This window comes from Argopecten irradians, chromosome 5 (assembly GCF_041381155.1).
Source record: "Argopecten irradians isolate NY chromosome 5, Ai_NY, whole genome shotgun sequence".
Lineage (NCBI taxonomy): Eukaryota > Metazoa > Mollusca > Bivalvia > Pectinida > Pectinidae > Argopecten > Argopecten irradians.
Genome location: NC_091138.1, coordinates 12,073,585 through 12,096,744, shown reverse-complemented (window position 1 = coordinate 12,096,744; position 23,160 = coordinate 12,073,585). Strand labels below are relative to the sequence as shown.

The 23,160-nt window shown below is 35.2% G+C and overlaps 1 protein-coding gene across 1 annotated transcript; it reads right to left on the bottom strand.

The window, feature by feature from the left end:
• Positions 1–1,048: 1,048 nt before the first annotated feature.
• LOC138322871 (uncharacterized) lies at positions 1,049–22,098 on the bottom strand. Its single transcript, XM_069267041.1, has 4 exons — positions 21,842–22,098; positions 6,303–6,428; positions 4,113–4,329; positions 1,049–1,351 (listed from the first exon to the last, which is right to left on the bottom strand). Exons 2-4 carry the CDS (start codon positions 6,405–6,407, stop codon positions 1,302–1,304), a joined length of 372 nt encoding a protein of 123 aa, XP_069123142.1. The 5' UTR covers positions 6,408–6,428; positions 21,842–22,098; the 3' UTR covers positions 1,049–1,301.
• Positions 22,099–23,160: the final 1,062 nt, after the last annotated feature.

Genomic DNA, 23,160 nt, shown 5'->3' with positions numbered 1-23,160 from the left:
TTGCTTTTTGTATACTCTGAATTTGAAATAGATTAATTTATGTTTTGTTGGTTTCTTCTATCTAGACTTATGGCACCGATAAGGCCATATTATTTGAACAATCAGATGACTTCTTTTATACGCCATACTATCCCTCATTCCGATTGACATCTACATACATATTCATATAATTACAAAACAAAATAAATAATAATCTTTGGTTAATAATACACATCTTTTGATTTAATCGTAGTCACCATCTACCATATTGTTTGTATTTATTGAAATGATAATGAATAAATGAAAAAGAAAAGAAACGAAATAAAAAAAATCTAAATAATGAAAAAAATGCCCCCCATGTAACCTGTGAATCAATACGAATTAAACATATATTATTCTTCAGACTTCCCACGCACACACATCGAATGTAATATATAACATCTAATCATATATTTCATGGAATCAGTACGATAGTAAGACATCTATCGTGCAGAAAAGCATTTATTGATATATTTAAAGTTTTAATCAACATAGATCCACAAGCAACATTACAGGTAATTGCATGGAGCCATTAAATAAATATATAGAAGATTTTGCCTCTTGATTGTAGAAATAATCAAATAATGAAATAAACAACTTTTCTCTCTCTTCTAATTGGAATATAACATCTCTCGCAGAGCGTGCCGCTTACGAGACTCGTCTTTAAGTTATAATTGAGGAAGGGAATTAAAGGGGAGATAAATCATAACCGAAAGCGGAAATGATTGGTCTCCCAATACAGGCACTTTGTTTAATAACACCGGGGACCAGTTGATAGAAGCATGGTAAGCTTAATGTATCTTTCTTCTCTTAAAGTACATTTTTCATAAAATTAAAAAAAAAAACCAGCCATATATCTTTTCTGAAAGAATCTAATATAGAATCTGAATGTGTTAATGTAGTTTAAGGCTAACTATATATCTAGCCGACGAAGCTTCGAACAACTGGACCCATGAGGGTAACCAACATAATACCTATGCAGCAATAAAGACTTATAAAATAAACATCATCAGACATATCATTAAGTATAGTATTCCCCGTTACTTGCAAAAGTCTTTCGCGAATTTGTATATATATATTTTTTGTATTTTTTTTTGTATTTTTTTTTTATATTGAAATTCGTGAAGAAGACATCTCAGAGTAACGTTGGTACGGGTTGTCTCCTCATTTTCTGAGGTCAACCATATTAACCTTTGCGTATCTATGGAGACTGTTGGTATCACCTGATGACCTAATTCCATTTCCAGAGTTTCAGTTGCTGGATATCCCTGGGTGTTATGGTCTCAGTAGTAATAAGGCCAGTACATCATCAGGTCATTATCTCGAAGGAATTCTGCAAAACATGAAATATAGCAATAAATAGTAATGTTACAAGAGAATCTCATCAACATCAGCTTACATAATCCCACCTACCTCATGTATCCTGGTCACGGCACCATTTTATCATTATACAGTAACAAGAGGTATGTTTATAGCAACTATTTGATTATCATGCGTCTTCCTAGGGCATGTCTCCATCACTGCTCAAGTCGTTACCTATAACTATGTCATTTTGTCATTGTCATAATCAATTAAAGTTATCAAAAACCCATAATTATGCGTAACCTATCGATGATGGTCTCCACCACAGGCAGCGATAACATAATTTATTTTCATTATACCTATTATATTAGAAAGTGGTAGCCATTTAGATATTTTTTCGAGAAAATAGAAAAAAAAAGGTTTGATAAAAATGATTCAACTACGCCAGGGTTTCACGCACTCACGTATTATTATATAAAATACTGAACACCAGGTAATAGATTTTTCAATCTATTATCGAGGGTAAAATTCCTGACTGATTTTGGAGAGCCGTAACTATAAATATACCAATCGTGACAGAGCAAGACAGGGACATAATCTCAGCGACATTTAAACGTCAATTAACCGGCGATATATGTTTTTTTCTCTGAAACTGTTAGTGATAAAAAAGTCAGTTTGATGCTGTAACTTCTATATGCGATTGTCTTGCGTGGGTAAATTGCATTGATATTTCTTTGTTTTAACAAAACAAGTCTTAGCGGAACGAGATGAAGCCTTGCCATGTCATCTTCCGTGAGATGGCGCTATTATCTCTGCACGCAGATATCAACATAATAGGTGTATTTTTCATTCATGTTCCATTTCATTCATAACTGTCATCGATCGCTTTCGGTCGAAATTATCTCATATATCAATAACTTACCAATTGGCAGCTTGAAAAGAAATTTAGCATAAAATTCATTTAGTAATCAAGAAATATCTATCAATGGAAAAAGACACGTTTATTTTCATATTCTTTTTTTTCGAATTCTGTATATCTTTACCCATTGTTTAAAGTTTACGCCGATGGAGTAAATTTGAAGCTGACAAGCCTATGATTAACATGCTTCATATATGGCCTTGTAATAAGTTGTTTACGAGATGTTTATTGAACAGGCAAACTACGTAAACATCATCACGTGTAATCTATACGTCAAGGTCGATCAAACAATTAGAGATGGTCAAAGATTGTTTGCTGTGCGCATGCCATTTATTTCAGCCTAACAAAGTCAGCATCATCTGAGAGCTTGAATGATACAATGTATATCAGTTTCAGTAGACAGTAATTGTCTAATTGACCAAGAGTTTGGCAGATTCAGGAAACAGTCACCAATATGCTCGTAATGACAGGATTTGTTTGGCATACTTTTAGGACAACGGCAATAAAATATCAGCTACAGAACGTTTCGATATGACTTATTACTGTCGCAAACAAATTATGTTGTAACAAAAATAAATGCCATATCTTGTTCATAGGAAAACGTGACGTTATCATGACTTGACCATTTAAGCCAAAGAACAATACTTTATCATCAATTATACTGGACTTCAATCAAACAGCAGATTTTGAACTATAATTAATTTTTCTTGAGCATTTAGAACATGAATTAAAACTGAACGCATGTAGGCAAAAAAACGCCTTGTGTTGACGTATATTAATCATGTTAGGTGCTGACAAATGGCATACTTTCAAGTTCCTCGTTAAAAAGATCAGATAAAACCATAAACGCTATTTCAATCAAAAAAGTTTGTTCATAAATACACAGATATGTAACCCTTTGATCCTTGAAGACATATAACCCATATATAAATACGTTACAAAAACCGATCTTCTATTGAAGCACAAGGCCAGATAAGCCACTGGTATTGTATGGAAATATCCACACATTATAACTTATCAAAGAGAAATTGATTGGCTTGAATGTTTCACGTTAGGTGATGACTACTTAATGAACTCCGGCCTGAACTGATAAATGATCCAGCCGTGAAAACTATGCGTTCGTGTCTATGTTTATATAAAACAACTTCATATACAATACCAGACAAACACAAAGGGTGCGAAATCAAAGATATACACATAAACACAAAACATCGAAATTTACTTTCCTCCATCAATTTGTTTGCTAGTTGGATAAATTTTCTAAAGTTCTAGTGTATACCTCGAGATAACGATTTGACACATACGACAACCATTGGAATAAAAGTTTAACAACCGTAGCCATATTGAATGATCTTTTATGATAGAGATAGTTTAGGCTCTGGAATGTACTTAAAACTCTTATTTCTACTACGACGACAGAGGGAGACTATTTGTTTTCCGCGACCTTGGTTTTTCTAATAGTTGAAGCACAGAGACACCTAACAACTAAGCGTTACAGTATATGGGTTCCCTGATGGCAACACCGGGCATAGTCAATAGTATGCGCTAATATCTCAGGCGTCTTCTCTTCATTACAGTTTTCATGACAGATGCCGACTCTTGTCAGACTAACAGAATATTGATGATCCTGGCAATCTAGAGGTTTAGAAGGACCTTACAAGGTGATCGTATCAGAAATTAATCGGATGATTACGGTTATGCCGATATATATTTCTTTTCAAATGCCAAGAAGGAGAATAAATTTACTGGGAGAGGAAATTAAAATAGTACTGAATCATATTCTTATGACACGCTTTTGCATACAATTAGCTAAAATTCAGTTTTGCGTGTATTGGAAACCGTGTATTAAGAAACTTGGTATAAAAGAACTTACCCCATCGGTCTAATACTCCGTTGTGGTCAAGATCGTGACGTAATTGTTGGGCTCCAAATTTCAAGGCCTCTTCCCAAGACGCACCGTTTGCCACATACATCAGTGAAAGTTCTAATTTATCCAAATATCCGTCAAAATTGAAGTCATGCTTGTCAAAAAAATCTCTTCTTGACCTCTTCCGGTGACCGTAAGGATCCCAAACACCAAATCGTGACCGCTGTGGAAGATATAAAACATTTTATATTTGATCTGGGACATTGAAATGGTGACCATTGATCATTTCTTAGACATAAAATTCAAACGAAAATGCATTTGTATACAACAATGGTAGATTTCACTGATTCACACAATGGCATTAATTCGATTTAATTGCCTAGATCTCAGACTTTTACGTGTCAGTAAAATGAAATACGCATCCACAAACGATACGCTTTTATTTACATAAACAATGTTCTAATATAAAATATCATTTGGATTTTACTAGATGTATAGTGACATGAGAGAGGGTTTTATTGCTGTCCAGATTCTCCCCTGGGTAGGATGTCTAGCGAACCCAATTTGTTGAATACGCACTTTAAGACAAAACATCTATTCCAGAGCCAAAGGCACCGTAGGTGTTCTGTTTAGTTCCCTTACATACCGTTCCTGAGACGCTGAGCGTGTCTGATCTATTTATAGAAGGTAGTACATCTGACAGTCATTAGGACGGTCACTGACCACATGAGAGATGTTCTGATAACACTTTAATTTTACTTATAGCTCAAACACGTGCCTCTGTATGATATTAAAGCAGTAATTGTAATTGTTAGAGTATCGTTATATAGGGTAGTGTGTGATTATTTAGGTAGACCATTCATTATAGCTTCTTTAATTACCACTCATATGTCATTGATTTACAAGATACCAAGGTGTCATTTTTCATAATGATATAAATGAACGATGACATTTGAAAAATGACAATTAGCACTATTGAAAATGGACGTCACAAATTTGATCAAATATATTATCGCAGTGAATACATTTGTAATATGGACCATATATTTACATTTGTTTGTTTACATATACGTCGTTACATTAGTAAAGGTCGTAGTATGACGTCAAGGCGATGATAAAACAAATTAAAACAGTTCGACATTCCATCGCCATGAAAAAGCATACCTAAGTCAGGAAAGATGATATACCACGTTGCCATTACAAAGAAATGATATCTAATCATGGCCAATGTATTAAAACTTGATGTCATAGAGTGTTTTAGCCTCGTCATACACTTTATTTAGCAGTGAAGGCGAAACGATTTCAAATTCAAGTCAATGCGTGATCACAGTCGCGTGTTTCCAAATATAGCAAGCTTCAAATTAAAAGGTGAATGCTTCTTGTTTTGAAAGTTAAATTTGGCATTCATCAGTGTTAGCTAGAGACCACATCGTGATACCAGGAATTGTGTGTTTATGTAAAGTCCTTCATCTCGTCATTAACCGTCCAGAATGTTTGCAACATCAAATGAAACGATTCCAATATAACTAATGAGAGATCGATGGATAGAATTCACGTGTGGTAACTTTTGTTGGACAAATTAATTAAATATCAGTGAAATATTACAATACCTGTAAAATGATATTTATAAAGCTCCTCTTTATGCGCTATTTTTCTGGTATTATGTGTAACAGACAAATGATGACTAACAAACGCCGATATAAATAGTCTACTACGTGCCGTACAACTTTATACCTCACGAATGATCTGGTTACCATTAACATTGAAATGGTTCTTTTCTGATATTTTTGTGGATGTTGTTTAAGTCTCTTTCTTCTATTTCTTAACAGGTCATCATATCGGGTAAGAAGCTGGTGTAACAGAATAACAGCCTGGTTATTGACCCATGTTGGTTTCGAACTGGTAACCCCGATATCTACGGCTAGTCGTAGTAGTATGCTGGTACATTATGTAAATTTGTTAGAAGAAAATCAATGGAACAAAAATATGTATTGGTAGAATATGAAATAAAACTACCAGAACTGATACTTATTTATGCTCCAGAAATGCTTATTTTCGAGGGATTGCAGATTACTTAACTTTTTAAAAGTATGCCACGCATTAAATTCAATAAACTGGGGCGGGTTTTATGCCGTTTCTAAGTCGGATATTTTAACAACAGGGATACCTGAGACGTTGATGTGTAAATGGACTCACCTTTTGCCGTATCGTTTCAGATTCCTTATTTTCTGATTGTAAAGGTAAGGCGAATGCAGCGGCAACGAGGCAACAGGTAAGTACCGTTAATGTCCTGAGCATCATCTTTGTATAGTTGTTCAATGCCTGGAAATATACAATACTGATAGAATCAACCCTCTCGTTTCACGAATGAACAATTGTGCCTTATAAATCAATACAACGATAGAATACACTCCCTTTGTTTAATGGTGTTCACCGATCCTACAGTTCTCAAGTAGGATGGACATCTGTCCACTAGTTGCATTCTCTGTGCGACACTCGAGGTCAAAGTTTCAAATTCAAAATAAGAGAAACAAATGTTTTTATACATTTTGTAATGAAATACTCTGTTTAATACACTTAGCAATTGTCCACCCTTTTTGCGAGGGAACAGGGTTACAACGTCTATAAAAATGAAAACTCTTTGGGGGATGTATTCTTCTGATTGCACAGACATGAACAGATAATGTAAGTAGTCTTCAACCGCTGACAACGATGATTTACATCAAAAACAAACACAACTTGTAGAGATTGAGCATTGGATAACATTTGATAATAAAAAGTCTACAGTGTATAACCCGTCTGTTGGATTCTGATATAAAACGTAGATCAATGGGGCAGCAGACATGCGATTATATTAATGTGTTAATTCAATTAATAAATTATATATGTTTTTTTTCTGTGTTTCCATTTTTTGTACGTTTTTTTGTACTTAAAACTTTCGGTAATTACATTGAATCTAAAAATCATTTGTATCATTAAAGGGTATTCGAACCCCATTCCGATGTGGCACCTGACATGCCCATTAACATCGCTTGGGATTGGTCACGGATTTTCAGTCAATCAAGTAAAATACGGGATTCAGTTTCGGAAACCGATGCTTTAAAAAACTCATCAATCATACTTTATAAGAATCTTTTTACTTTAAAATGCACTTTTCGTTGTAGCAATTAAGATGTGCGACGCAAGCACAAACTTAAACTTTCACTGTTCTATATATAGTCACAAATACACTGAAAATTCACTGAAAAGGATAGTGAATTTCACGTCAATGTTTCAAACAAATGGATTTTATGTGTGCACCACCCAATAGTAATTTGTGCGTTATTTTGATAGGTAGACATAAATCTGTCGAGCGGCAGACGTTTAAAACGTGTACATAGGGAACCTTAATAAATCTAACTGAAGAACGTAGACTTATACTTCTTTTATCTGTTAATGTACTTCCAAGACCGAGTACTTACTCACTAAGTTGGTAGTGTTTCTTAAATAATGCAATTTTGCGTGAAATAATTTTTGTCCTATTTTCCATACACAATGTTTTTCTCTTTTATGGACATCAAGATGACGGACTGTTATTGACAATGTACGACAACAGGTATGCGGGTGAGTGGGGATGGGGGTCTATGACAGTCCTCCCGGCTATTGTTCTCGGTTAGAGTCATTAGGGAGTCCCACCACACAATGAGGCCATAATACAAACCAACGACAAATAACTGGGATGGTCAATCGGAGCGATTTATCTTAGGGAAGACTCCTTACTTTATCTTCTGAATATAGATACCAGGTAGTGACATGAGATTGGAATGTATTAGTGAAGTGTTCATAGAAGCAGCTTAACAGCTTTTTGTAAACAAAAGTTCTAAAGGATCGGTCGTACAATAGCGCTTTGTTATTCAACTGAAACACTTGACTGGACGATCCTCTCTATATAGTTAAACCACAAGTGGAAAGTCATTTAGGTTAAAATTGTCATCCGTATCAATCAATATCAGACCAAGTCTGTGATGAATAAGAAATACAAAGAGACATATAGCCTTAGAATAACAATAATTTTATATTCTATCAATGGTCACATCGGTTTGTATTTCATATCCAATTTCAATAGTCTTTAACGAAAGCTCTGTATTTCTTGATATCATCAGCTCAACCTTTGTAGTTTATGACGTTTGGGTATGTATCTGTAGTTTATTAATGATAGTTTTGTACCTCACCCACCTCAACAGATTTTGATAATTGTATCAAGGAAGGCAATGGATTTCTCAGGAAGTTGAGATCATCAATTGACATTGGCGTGCTTACGAGATTGTTGAACAATATCCACAAAGATATGAATGACTTGTTATTTTGCCCATTTTCATGTTTTTCTTCGTTTACTGCAGTAGTCACATAATGATATGTCACTAAAGGACTTAGCAAAATAATAACCCAGTGATTTTTTTTTTATTTCCATGCAAGCTAAAAAATCGCGAGCGGCACCCATAGTCATAGACACTAGACAGTAAGCAAAGGATATTGCTACTATGTCCGTTTCCCGTTCTCAGGTCGATGTATATGAAATGGGATGGGCTATATAGACAAAATGATCTATTGCATTACACGAAATAAAGAAAATATTTGTATGACAGTTATAGCTTTGACCTATCACATTTAGAAAGACATCAACGAGATAGCAAATATGATTGGTCAGAAGGAACAACATTGCAGCTGCAAGTGCTTCTTCATGTCATTGACGCAATATTTATCGGGCACATTGCCGACGATACAATTAATGTGTACGTCATACAAACGCCGGATGTATCCCTAAATCAGCAGAAAATGATATATTCATTAATCAATATAAAAAGGGACATTTACCTCTTAACAGGATGTAGTCTCATGTTTACTTAATCACTTCTCAAATAAGACGACTTAAAATTTTAGATATATCATAAATATGTCATGAACATCAATTTTGATATTACTGAAATATCGAACTTTGACACTCTTCATCAGGGTAGAAGCATTATTATGGTAAGGGTCTAACGCCATTGATTTATACTCATACACAGGTGACATGATACATTTTTATTGATTACTTTTGTATTTGCTATTATACGATATCATGTAAAAGTGGGTTGTTAGAATTATTACAGATGGCCTAGCTTGTTTGGTTCGTCGCCAGTGAATTTTCCGTGATATTTATTCCTGATACAATCAAAGACCTCGGGAGAAACCTGATTGACGATGCGGTTTAACGGTAATACTGCAATATCCTGATAATCTGTAAACAATATTTCCCTGTAGAAATACATTCTCGCTTTCCATCCATTAAATAATGCTGCTTTAAAGTGTCAGGGAAATAAACGCGATGTTTTAAACACAATTGTGTTGTGTAATTATCGTAGATTACGAATTGAGTAGGAGTATATCACGCTCGTTATTTTTTATCTATGTATCAATGCGCCGCACATAAAAATAGTCCCTGTCAGAGATGCGTTTATCACCTATAACCCTCAGGGGAGGTAATTTCCTAATCTTTCATGACGGGTCTTTAGTTCATGGTTACACAAACCAACCACTTAGCTGTAAGGTATGTTTCCATAGATCTGTATGAGATAAAATGTTAAAACAATTTATGACATTTTGCTTACGTTAAGCTACGAAAAACTTATAATACAGTTTCTTTTCGTTTTTCTTGTGCATGAATAATAATGTAAAAAACCCACCAAATTGACATATAAAACAAAACAAACAACAAAAAATTAAACTTGATTAAAAAAGACTAGAACAATATCTTTATTAAAAAATCGCTGAAAGATGTATTACTCAGTTATTAATAAACTGTTAAAAAAGACAGTGCGTCTATTTATTAATTACATATTTGATGTTTCGTAATTAACTACAGCTGGGTTTACAGAAATATTTTTGTAAAATAAAGATTACATGCATATCTCTTTATTACTTTGTTTGCTATTTTGTTCTTAACTCAAAACTTCTGTAAACAAAGTGAGTTACGTTAGGAATGCTAAGATTTACACAGGCATTGGGGATTCCAGTGACGAAATGATTACCAGAACATTAACCTTTTGACACGTGACCTTGACTTGTATTGAAGCCATGAGTTTGAATGCGTGGTATGGTGATAATCATAGATGTCAGGCAATGTCATCGCAATGCCTCATATGTTAATACAAAACATCCTGGTCAAGCATCATCTACATTTACAAAAAGATAATAGTGGTGTTTTGCATATATACGCCATGGTACCGATCATGAGTCGTTCTTTAGTCGCTTTCTTCAATTTAAGGCCGAAATAGCAAAATAACTATACTTGTCGTACATATACTGTAGCTGTTGTTTGTTTTATATTGCTTTATTGTGTGGATGTCTGTATATCTTGGGAGACTGTGGTATGTCTGTCGTAACTGATGTATCCTAGACGGATCAGCCGTGGATGTCCCTGACATCACTGATCCGTGACATCATTGACCCCTGGCATCACTGATCCCTGAAATCACTAATATCAGGTATCACTGATCCCTGATATCATTGATCCAGGCATCGTTGATCCTTGACATCACCGATCCGCGACATCACTGCTCCCTGACATCACTGATCCCTGAAATCACTGATCCTGACATCATTGATCCGTGACATCACTGATCCCTGACATCACTGATTCAAACATCACTGATCCCTGACATCACTGATCCCTGACATCACTGATCCCTGACATCACTGGTCCCTGACATCACTGATCCCTGACATCACTGATTCAAACATCACTGATCCCTGACATCACTGATCATTGACATCGCTGATCATTGACCCCTGACGAGTACAAAATTGTTCTAATTTCTTGTGTTCCTTACTCACATCCCGAGACACGTATTCGTCGGAGGGATATATTTCAATGATGAAAACATACGGAATAAACAGAACAAGTCCAATGCACTACTAGCATATATCTTTGGTAGAAATTATTTCTCGAGCCTACATTAATAAGTTATTGAGGAAATGAGGCAATAAAAAGTCCACAAAAACTTATTTATGTACATCTTATCTACTGTTTTTAGCATGCTGGCACTGCTATTTATCTTGTGATCCTGATAGTGTTTGATATCATAGATCCTGCGATAAGTAATGTTCTGTAGGGGTTAATGTGGGAGCTCTTCAGACAGAAAGGTACAGAATACATCAAACTTAACCTTTATGTACTCCTCCTCTTCTCTGTGTTTAGATTCCCTTCATAATTTACAGCTTATTCCTGATTAACACCTGAAATTCATACACTCCAACTCATTCTCGTGAATTTTCAAGTTTCATTTACTTTTTGAAACTTTAAACATTTGGTAAAATTTCTAAGGTTGATTAGTTATTTTACTAGTGTTACATTTAGAAATATCTGTTGCATGTTTTGCTTTCTTATTAACATGCTCGCTGAAGCTGACTTTTCTACCAAAATGTCTGTTCCCGCGTAATTAGTGAAGTACATGTCTGCGGTTTTATTTAGTTCACAATGTGACATCAGTGCAGTTAAGGTTAGGCAATACGCCCATTGGCCCAATATAAATACATTAGATAGCTACATAATGATAAAATATCAATCTTAGGTCTTTATAATATAGACATGAAGGATTTTGTTGTAGTTATAATATGGAAGACATCCAACAAGCTGTAGACTTCAGCACGAGACGGCAATCTTTACACAGCACTCTTTAACAGATCAATTTGTTTTTCTCTCGTACATTACTGATAAATCAGGATATTTGTTCGACTTCTGAACTGGAAATTAGTGTCATTTAGTCATTAGTTGTCTATTTTCACTTATGAATGATTTGTAGGTAAATTACTCGGTTATGACATTCCGCGTGGTTACGCCAGGTTAATACTCCCCAGTGTTATTTCTATATACAAGTTATCAATGGGCATTCATTTTTGTTACCGTAAGGTGATTTGGTTTAAAAATATTTCATTGCTAAAACAAACGGATTTGGCACAAGTTATGAAAACTTAAAAAAGCCCTCTCCATGTCTGCATATCGTACCTTAAAGTTATATATTTGGTATTCAGTTTCGTTCTTATACAATATGTGCCATATCTGAAATATGTATTACCGCAATGTATTAAATCTTGCTCGGCCATTCGAAACTGATACTGGTTAGAGAATTCCAGGACGACATCGGGTGTTATGACTTGTTTACAATGCCCTTAATGTGATATATGTGGAAGATTATCGATAATATCACGCCATTAGTTGTACATTACGTAGATGTCATAGAGACGTAAGCTACTCCACATCGGACACAGAGGGACCTCTCTGACGTTACCCTGTTTGTCTACCATTGTACATCCTATTGTCTGCAGTGTAACAATAGTTCGTTTGCGTTCACTTCCAGGATGGTCCTGAAGCAAGCTGAGTGGCGGTATTTCAATGGCCATTAAGTCGTCAGCAGGATATTGAACTCTTCTAAATGGCGGACAATAGAATGCTAATGAAGGATGAGCAGACGACGTGAAAACCGCCATGTTTTATAGCCACAACAAGTCATTAACTCTCCATGGATGTAGTAATGGAAAACAGAGTACAATAGGCTGAAAGTAACTCAAGATAATACTTACCAAATGCTCTAATTGTTATTTTGCTAAATGATTTGACGTACACTTGTTAGTTTTTATTACAAAACATGAATAATTGATTTCTTGTTCAATTTACAAAGGTATCGGTTTTCAAAACAACATAATTACTGAATCAGCGAACTGTAACAAAGCATTTAATCTTCAGCCAAATTACACGGATATTTTCACATGCCCTCATAGCTTGTCAAGGACAAAGAGTAATACTTTCTTCCATGTGTACATATCTTGTACACATTTCCAACTGTACCATATTGAAGTTACAGGCTTAGTTTTAACGATGAATGTTGGATTTAATGATTTATACTAACCAGACGTATTAACATATATACATATTGGATATGGTTATACAGACCTACATCAGATGACCTGTAGTATTGTATGTCAACTACTAATGCAATGGTTTTAAATTCTGAATGACATTGCTGTCATTGATAAATGTATTTAGTTGTGTCATATCCTTATCGACATTGCCTGGAAGTGTTCAAACGCTTAATGCTTTTTGTTCAAAGTGGCAAATGGAGTTGATGATGTAATTACTATCGGACGTAACATCCTAAATAATATTCGTCATGGCAGGAAACTAGGGATCTTATTTCGGTTACTTTTCATTTCACAGGAAACGGTAAATACGCCAACATAGTTCTACAGAAAGAAGATTGGAATTGGGTCAGCGGACATAAATAATTATGTAAAGAGTTTTCCATAGTATAAAGCTGTGGTATATCCATGCACGTGTAATATGAGCCTAGTCTGAAAGGCAATTTTTGTGTCGATTTACCTTTCGCGATATCACGGGAAAGACCATAGAATGAACATCGGAGGCGACATTCATATTGTATGATTAACTCCTTACGAAAGGTCGATAAATTGATAAGGGATTCAAACCAGACCGTTCAAATAGTAACTATAAAAAGCAATAAGGGATACTTATCTTCGCAAATGTATTAAACTAAATATTTCACGGCGGTGAAGTTAAATTCCATGGTAGAAGATGCATTTCCGACATTGCAATCGCTTTGCGAGCATCATTAAAAAACACCTCTAAGATTTTTGCGATGGCGTAATTGCCACCAATTATAAAACACATTCCGATTGAAGCAAGATCAACATCAATTTACACGTCATCCTAACCAGTAGACTATTGTTATTTGATACATTTGTGATTTATATCTACAAATGTCCCCTGCAGCAGCCCAAACACATATTCTCTCCCTGCTCTAATATATGTTATCATTAGGAACTGTGTTTCGTTGCATGTTGTAGCAACACTAATCGCCGAAATTCTCTCACAACTAAAGAGATACTGATGTACCGTTACAAAGCATGAATGGCCAACAACTAGTGCCAAGTAGAAAAACGTCAAAGTGCTGCATACAACAGATGGTATAATGCTTTACTACAGTAAGGCATCAGACGCTGAATTAGACGTTAAGAGTTGTGTTATATAATTACTGTACTTATCAACACAGTGTGGCTGTCACAGTTGTCAACAAGTGTCCCCAAGGGAAAGTATGGCACGGCGTGTATCCTCGACTCTCATCTCGTTAATATGGATTTAAAAAATCTATATCGAGATATAAGACCGACGTCGAATGTGAACCGGTCGCAAAAAGAAGATTGCTAGTTTAGTCAATAATTTCATAATTTGAAAACACAAGTAATTGTTGGGTAATTAGCATTTATTCTTCACTTCGGAATGTTATGGCTAAAATCTCACTGTTTTCTGAATTACGTTCTATGAAAATCGCACATCTGCCAATTGTTATCTGTTTCACGGAAAAAGTAAAATAAGGAACATTATACTATCTTTATTCGATAGCTCTTCGCGTCATTGCGATAAATATTGCAGATTGTGACGTCATTTTAAGATTAAACTGAGATACGGAAAGTCAGTAATAAATGCATCTTACGATTTTACCACAAAGTTGGTTGTGTCAAATGTACGCATTATCCGAACATTATGTATACCATCAACGCTCGAAAACAGTATTTATTCCAATGCAAAACGTCAAATATAATACTGGATGACATTTATGACAGTTCATTAATGTATCCTCGGCCGAAGGAAATCGGCTTATCCCTTGTGAGACTATTGAGGATTTATGGGAATCCTGTCATATTTCATTATATATGACACCTGTATTGCCGACACCATCAATACCCTGACAGAGAAGTGGCGCCTTTAATACAAAACAAGGGGAATAACTTTGGATGATTCTACTCTTTAACCAATTCCGTTAGAAATCGGATTATGTTGTAAGTGGTTATATGTGTGTTACGACAGGGTGTGCAGTTAATGTTCCGCTAATCATGTAATGATTTTAATTAAGAAATAAACGAAAAAAAGCAAAGCTCATATGTGTCAAACGTATATTTTACTGTATACAATCAGATAAATTGTCTTCGCAGTCGGACAAATGATGTTACAAAGCTCGTACTAGTAATTGTATTAGCACGACGTCTCCCGTATAGTACATTGCACCCCTAAGTTGATTCCCGAACTTCCATGACCTAGATTGCAGAATCTAGTATATTTATTTGTCAATGTAGGTCATGGTCATGCAAACTAAAGCAAAAACAATATTTATGTTTGGTTAAACCAATTACACTGCAGTAGCTTTTTGTTTATGCAGTAAAAACGTATTTAATTAGTGTATATGTTGTGCGTTCTTACATAATCTCATATAACCCTATAACATCCCTTGACAGGTGTGCCCTACAGTTGATGCAACCGTATGTTTATATTCTTCTGTCACGCACGCTTCGGCAGGCCTGTACTATACATTGTAAAGGGGGACTCGCGGTGCTTTGAGGGAGCGCTGTTAGATTATAGGCAACACCACTCGGATGGTACGACGGTAGCAATAGATCTAAGGAGGTCACTCAAGATAATGTCTCCATCCGAGACAGAGAGAACTAAGAATGAGTTGAATGCCTACACTTAGTTGACAGAGTAGATAGAGAGTCGGTAAGGAGGAAATCGTTTGAATGGGATTATATATCATTTTGATACCTCGGACTGGATCAGTATCCCAACCTATCCCTGCCAAACTTTTATTGAATATTACTCGAGAACGTTGTGTTCACCCATAATACTAGCTTTCGTGTGATTAGTAGAACATCGGAGCATTTAATAAGTGGAGAAAAACATTGATAATGACATTCAATACGACTATGTGCAGTAATATTGATTCAAATCAAAAAGATTTTGAAAGCACACAAGTCGCTGAAGGAGGTTGTTATATAACTGATATTAAACTCCCATAAACGATAAATAACAATAATACTGACGTTATACCAATAAAGACAATACGTCACAATAAAACTGACGTTATACCCACACACAATACGTCACAATAAAACTGACGTCACAATGAAACTGACGTTATACCCACACAAAATACATCACAATAAAACTGATGTTATACCCACACACAATACGTCACAATAAAACTGACGTTATTACCCATAAACACAATACTTCACAATAAAACTGACATTATACCCACACGCACACACACAATACGTCACAATAACACTGACGTTATACCGACACACACAATACGCCACAATAAAACTGAAGTTACACCGACACACTCTATATATTTACGTCACAATAAAACTGACGTTATACCGACACTCACAATAAAACTGACGTTATACCGACACACACAATAGGTCACAATAAAACTGACGTAATAACCACACACACACAATACGCATCAATAAAACTGACGTTAAACCCACACACAATACGTCACAATAAAACTGACGTTATACCCACACACAATACGTCACAATAAAACTGACGTTTTACCCCCCTCCCACACACACACACTACGTCACAATAAAACTGACGTTATACCAACACACAAGATACGTCACAATAAAACTGACGTTATATCCACACACAATACGTCACAATAAAACTGACGTTATACCCACACATCCAATTCGTCACAATAAAACTTACGTTATACACCCACACACACAATACGTCACAATAAAACTGACGTTATACCCACACAGTGCGTCACAATAAAACTGACGTTATATCCACACATGCAATTCGTCACAATAAATCTGACGTTATACCCACACACACAATACGTCACAATAAAACTGACGTTATACCCACACATGCAATTCGTCACAATAAAACTGACGTTATACCCACACACGCAATACGCCACAATAAAACTGGCGTTATACCCACACACACAATACGTTACAATTAATACCAAATAGAACAGTGTAAAACTGTAAAAAAATGACGTAATATATACACACTAATGGTTGTACTAAAAAGCGAATAATTTGATTTTTTAGCTCTGTAAGTTCAGATATTTGAGTACGGCTAGCTCTAGACAGTATCAGAAGGTGGGGGGAATTACTGAAATAGCAAATTAAAATGTGGATGAAGAAGTGAAAGAAGAAAATATTCATTTCTACAGCAAAAAATAAAAAAAATAAAGTTGAATTAAAATAGAAAAAATTGAATGCAAAGTGGTATTTTAGCTGACAATATGATACTTTTTCGCATTAACCATGTCAATCGCCCTGTAAAAGCATTAACATTACAAGATACCCTTACATCTAATCTCGTCCTAAAATAACCCACACATGAACAAGCGATATCGGTTTGGCAATACGGCGTGCCTGTCGCCCTCCCTTCTGGCCTAGAAGTTTCGCTATCAGTTTATGACGAATATTGCATAAAGCGTTGTTTTACTGTAAGTCTTGCCAATTTCTGATAGAATTAAATCACTTTTGAGTGATGGCCTATGCATCACATATGTTAATCTGTTTTTTAAATGATACCGACGGATATATTTCCCTTATGTCAGTAATTTCACGACACCGAAATTGTTTTCATATCATCGCAACTTAAATAGATAATCACATTTCTTTAGAGAAGAAATTATATGTAGGTTTTGATATTAAATTGATGCACATTCCTTAAATGGAAAACAGAATGAAAGAAATATAAGCCAAAACCTAGCGCATCAATATATGAAAGATTAAATCTAAAGTAAATTTTAGAAAATGCCATTTTATGAATAAACTATGAATTCACATTTTCACACAGGTAGTTTACTGCTTTTTTTTAAAAACTCATCATTATCAGAAATCGTCCATAACCAACAAATAAAAGGATGCTGATTGCGATTGTCATACAACATTACATCCTATATGTTTCTTGTTTGAATCGCGTCAAAAAAATATTTGACTGAATCAAATACTTCATACGAGCCCCTTTTCACTTCAAAGATTTAAGTATCAAATCAGCAATAGCAACGGAATAGATATCAAACATAAATTAAAATGGAAATCGGCTTATCCCTTGTGAGACTATTGAGGATTTATTAATCATGGGAATCCTGTCATATTTCATTATATATGACACCTGTATTGCCGACACCATCAATACCCTGACAGAGAAGTGGCGCCTTTAATACAAAACAAGGGGAATAACTTTGGATGATTCTACTCTTTAACCAATTCCGTTAGAAATCGGATTATGTTGTAAGTGGTTATATGTGTGTTACGACAGGGTGTGCAGTTAATGTTCCGCTAATCATGTAATGATTTTAATTAAGAAATAAACGAAAAAAAGCAAAGCTCATATGTGTCAAACGTATATTTTACTGTATACAATCAGATAAATTGTCTTCGCAGTCGGACAAATGATGTTACAAAGCTCGTACTAGTAATTGTATTAGCACGACGTCTCCCGTATAGTACATTGCACCCCTAAGTTGATTCCCGAACTTCCATGACCTAGATTGCAGAATCTAGTATATTTATTTGTCAATGTAGGTCATGGTCATGCAAACTAAAGCAAAAACAATATTTATGTTTGGTTAAACCAATTACACTGCAGTAGCTTTTTGTTTATGCAGTAAAAACGTATTTAATTAGTGTATATGTTGTGCGTTCTTACATAATCTCATATAACCCTATAACATCCCTTGACAGGTGTGCCCTACAGTTGATGCAACCGTATGTTTATATTCTTCTGTCACGCACGCTTCGGCAGGCCTGTACTATACATTGTAAAGGGGGACTCGCGGTGCTTTGAGGGAGCGCTGTTAGATTATAGGCAACACCACTCGGATGGTACGACGGTAGCAATAGATCTAAGGAGGTCACTCAAGATAATGTCTCCATCCGAGACAGAGAGAACTAAGAATGAGTTGAATGCCTACACTTAGTTGACAGAGTAGATAGAGAGTCGGTAAGGAGGAAATCGTTTGAATGGGATTATATATCATTTTGATACCTCGGACTGGATCAGTATCCCAACCTATCCCTGCCAAACTTTTATTGAATATTACTCGAGAACGTTGTGTTCACCCATAATACTAGCTTTCGTGTGATTAGTAGAACATCGGAGCATTTAATAAGTGGAGAAAAACATTGATAATGACATTCAATACGACTATGTGCAGTAATATTGATTCAAATCAAAAAGATTTTGAAAGCACACAAGTCGCTGAAGGAGGTTGTTATATAACTGATATTAAACTCCCATAAACGATAAATAACAATAATACTGACGTTATACCAATAAAGACAATACGTCACAATAAAACTGACGTTATACCCACACACAATACGTCACAATAAAACTGACGTCACAATGAAACTGACGTTATACCCACACAAAATACATCACAATAAAACTGATGTTATACCCACACACAATACGTCACAATAAAACTGACGTTATTACCCATAAACACAATACTTCACAATAAAACTGACATTATACCCACACGCACACACACAATACGTCACAATAACACTGACGTTATACCGACACACACAATACGCCACAATAAAACTGAAGTTACACCGACACACTCTATATATTTACGTCACAATAAAACTGACGTTATACCGACACTCACAATAAAACTGACGTTATACCGACACACACAATAGGTCACAATAAAACTGACGTAATAACCACACACACACAATACGCATCAATAAAACTGACGTTAAACCCACACACAATACGTCACAATAAAACTGACGTTATACCCACACACAATACGTCACAATAAAACTGACGTTTTACCCCCCTCCCACACACACACACTACGTCACAATAAAACTGACGTTATACCAACACACAAGATACGTCACAATAAAACTGACGTTATATCCACACACAATACGTCACAATAAAACTGACGTTATACCCACACATCCAATTCGTCACAATAAAACTTACGTTATACACCCACACACACAATACGTCACAATAAAACTGACGTTATACCCACACAGTGCGTCACAATAAAACTGACGTTATATCCACACATGCAATTCGTCACAATAAATCTGACGTTATACCCACACACACAATACGTCACAATAAAACTGACGTTATACCCACACATGCAATTCGTCACAATAAAACTGACGTTATACCCACACACGCAATACGCCACAATAAAACTGGCGTTATACCCACACACACAATACGTTACAATTAATACCAAATAGAACAGTGTAAAACTGTAAAAAATGACGTAATATATACACACTAATGGTTGTACTAAAAAGCGAATAATTTGATTTTTTAGCTCTGTAAGTTCAGATATTTGAGTACGGCTAGCTCTAGACAGTATCAGAAGGTGGGGGGAATTACTGAAATAGCAAATTAAAATGTGGATGAAGAAGTGAAAGAAGAAAATATTCATTTCTACAGCAAAAAATAAAAAAAATAAAGTTGAATTAAAATAGAAAAAATTGAATGCAAAGTGGTATTTTAGCTGACAATATGATACTTTTTCGCATTAACCATGTCAATCGCCCTGTAAAAGCATTAACATTACAAGATACCCTTACATCTAATCTCGTCCTAAAATAACCCACACATGAACAAGCGATATCGGTTTGGCAATACGGCGTGCCTGTCGCCCTCCCTTCTGGCCTAGAAGTTTCGCTATCAGTTTATGACGAATATTGCATAAAGCGTTGTTTTACTGTAAGTCTTGCCAATTTCTGATAGAATTAAATCACTTTTGAGTGATGGCCTATGCATCACATATGTTATCTGTTTTAAATGATACCGACGGAATTTCCCTTATGTCAGTAATTTCACGACCGAAATTGTTTCCATATCATCGCACTTATTAGATAATCACATTTCTTTAGAGAAGAAATTATATGTAGGTTTTGATATAAATTGATGCACATTCTTAATGGAAAACATGTTGTATATTAGCCTAAAATAGCGCATCAATATATGAAAGATAATTCTAAGAATTTTAGAAATGCCATTTTGATAAACGATGAATTCACATTTTCACAGGTAGTTACTGGCTTTTTTAACCATCTTTCAGAAATCGCCATACCTACAAATAAAAGGTTGCTGATGCGATGTCATACAAAATACATCCTATTTGTTCTTGTTGAATCGCAAAAAAATATTTGACTGTCAAATACTTCATAAGAGCCCTTTTCACTTCAAAGATTTAAGTATCAAATCAGCAATAGCACGAATAGATATCAAACATAAATTAATGTTTGAAATGGTTTTGATGAAATACATTAACGCGCTTACCGAAAACTCTTCCCAGATTTATATCACGTAGTTACTAAATGCACTGTTAAAAGTCAGGATAGAAGCTAAATCCACGTATATGATAGTTTTTTTTCCCTTAATAAGGCTGGCATGAGAATAATAATAATTATTCAGCTTCACATAAAAAGGCTTATCAACTTTCAAAGAGTAATCAAACGACAGATGATGAATTCTCATCAAATCGTAAGTGTCATACAGTTGTGACCTGAAGTTCTAACATTAATCATAATGATAAATATTTAAAACACAATCACCCACTTACAGAAAGATAACGAACACCGAACAATGACAAAAACTCAGTCGCTAAAACTTTCCAGCGGAGGTGAACTTTAACCCCCATCCATGTGTTAAATGTTGTGTATATAGTGGTAACATAAACAGATTAGAAAAGCTGTAAGAACGAATTTAACAGAGCAATTATACAATTAAAAGGCATATTAATAAACAATTAGTAGAATACTTCTTAAAAACGATATAAGGTAACAAATAAATAGAATAGAAAAAATACTTACTATATATATATATTTCTTATCTGTCAGTTTATGTAAAAAGTTCACTATTTTCTCTTTTCTCTCGTTGAGTCAAGCAGAAAATTTCAACTGGATTTCTTTTCCACTCTCTCTAAACACAGTTTTCGCCGTGAAACGTTATGACACAATACGATTAGAGTAGTAAGTTTCCTATACAGCGCCTAGTCCTACTGACCGTAGATATACACCTCTAGTGTGTACAACACTCTGGTCGGCACAGTCCTTCCCGGTCTTATATATACCCAGCGTAAGGCGACACCGTCCGACCAAAGCTATTGGTCCTGTAGCTCGTAGGAAGGGGGTGGTATATCTCTAATATATTCCTCCACTATTTCACAATAGACTTTGGAGGGAACCATTAATATTGAGCCTAGATAATTTGCATAGCATGTGAACATCAAGTATCACCGCATCTTCAATCCCATTGGTACATTTCCGGGGGACTTGTTGGGTGGATGGAATCGGCACATTGCGTAGTGCTCCTCTATTGATTAGGTACATAGTCACTGACCGAGGCGTTTTACATGTGGAAATAAATTATCACTGAAGAAAACAACCCATACATCAAGGGACAACTAACGCAGTAACCAACACTTCTTATGGCTATATAAAAATCTATTTATTGGTTATATGCAATCGAATTGGAAATATGTCGATTAAATGGTTATATTGTCATATATTGTCTCGAAAAATAATAAGCGACTCCATCAAGTGAAAGTGGAAAACGTTAAAACTTTTAACCCGTTACTATATGATAACATGGACTATCTGAAAAACAAGATAATATCAAAAAAAGATACACTGACGATTATTTGAATTATGCCGATATATGCCCCTAATCATCCGTTACGGTTGTTTGTGTCTATATAGAAGTGTATGAAGTGAGTGGAGGAGATTTGTGTTGTAGTAGCGGCCTATCATTGACATAGTATTGTATATGTCCGTTGTTAAAGCGACAGGACCTACGTAATAACGGAGGAGACACACCGGTGTCAAGTCGTGTTTGATCCGTGGCCTACTAGACCTGGGAGTTCAGCAAATCTATCGATTATCTTAAGGATCGTATGAGTATATACATACCAGGTATGATATGGGCAGTTTTATATTTCCGGTATCTAAACAATAAGCACTAATTGTAAGATATAACTTATTTCTTCATTGTTCATAAAATTAGCATTTGTGTCTTCGAATGTGAAGATATGTTGTTTTGATAGAAAGCACCCATGTATGTTTTATCGCTGATTAGCAAACATCTTAATATTACTAGTATGACGATATGCGAAACCTGTAAATGATTAAACAA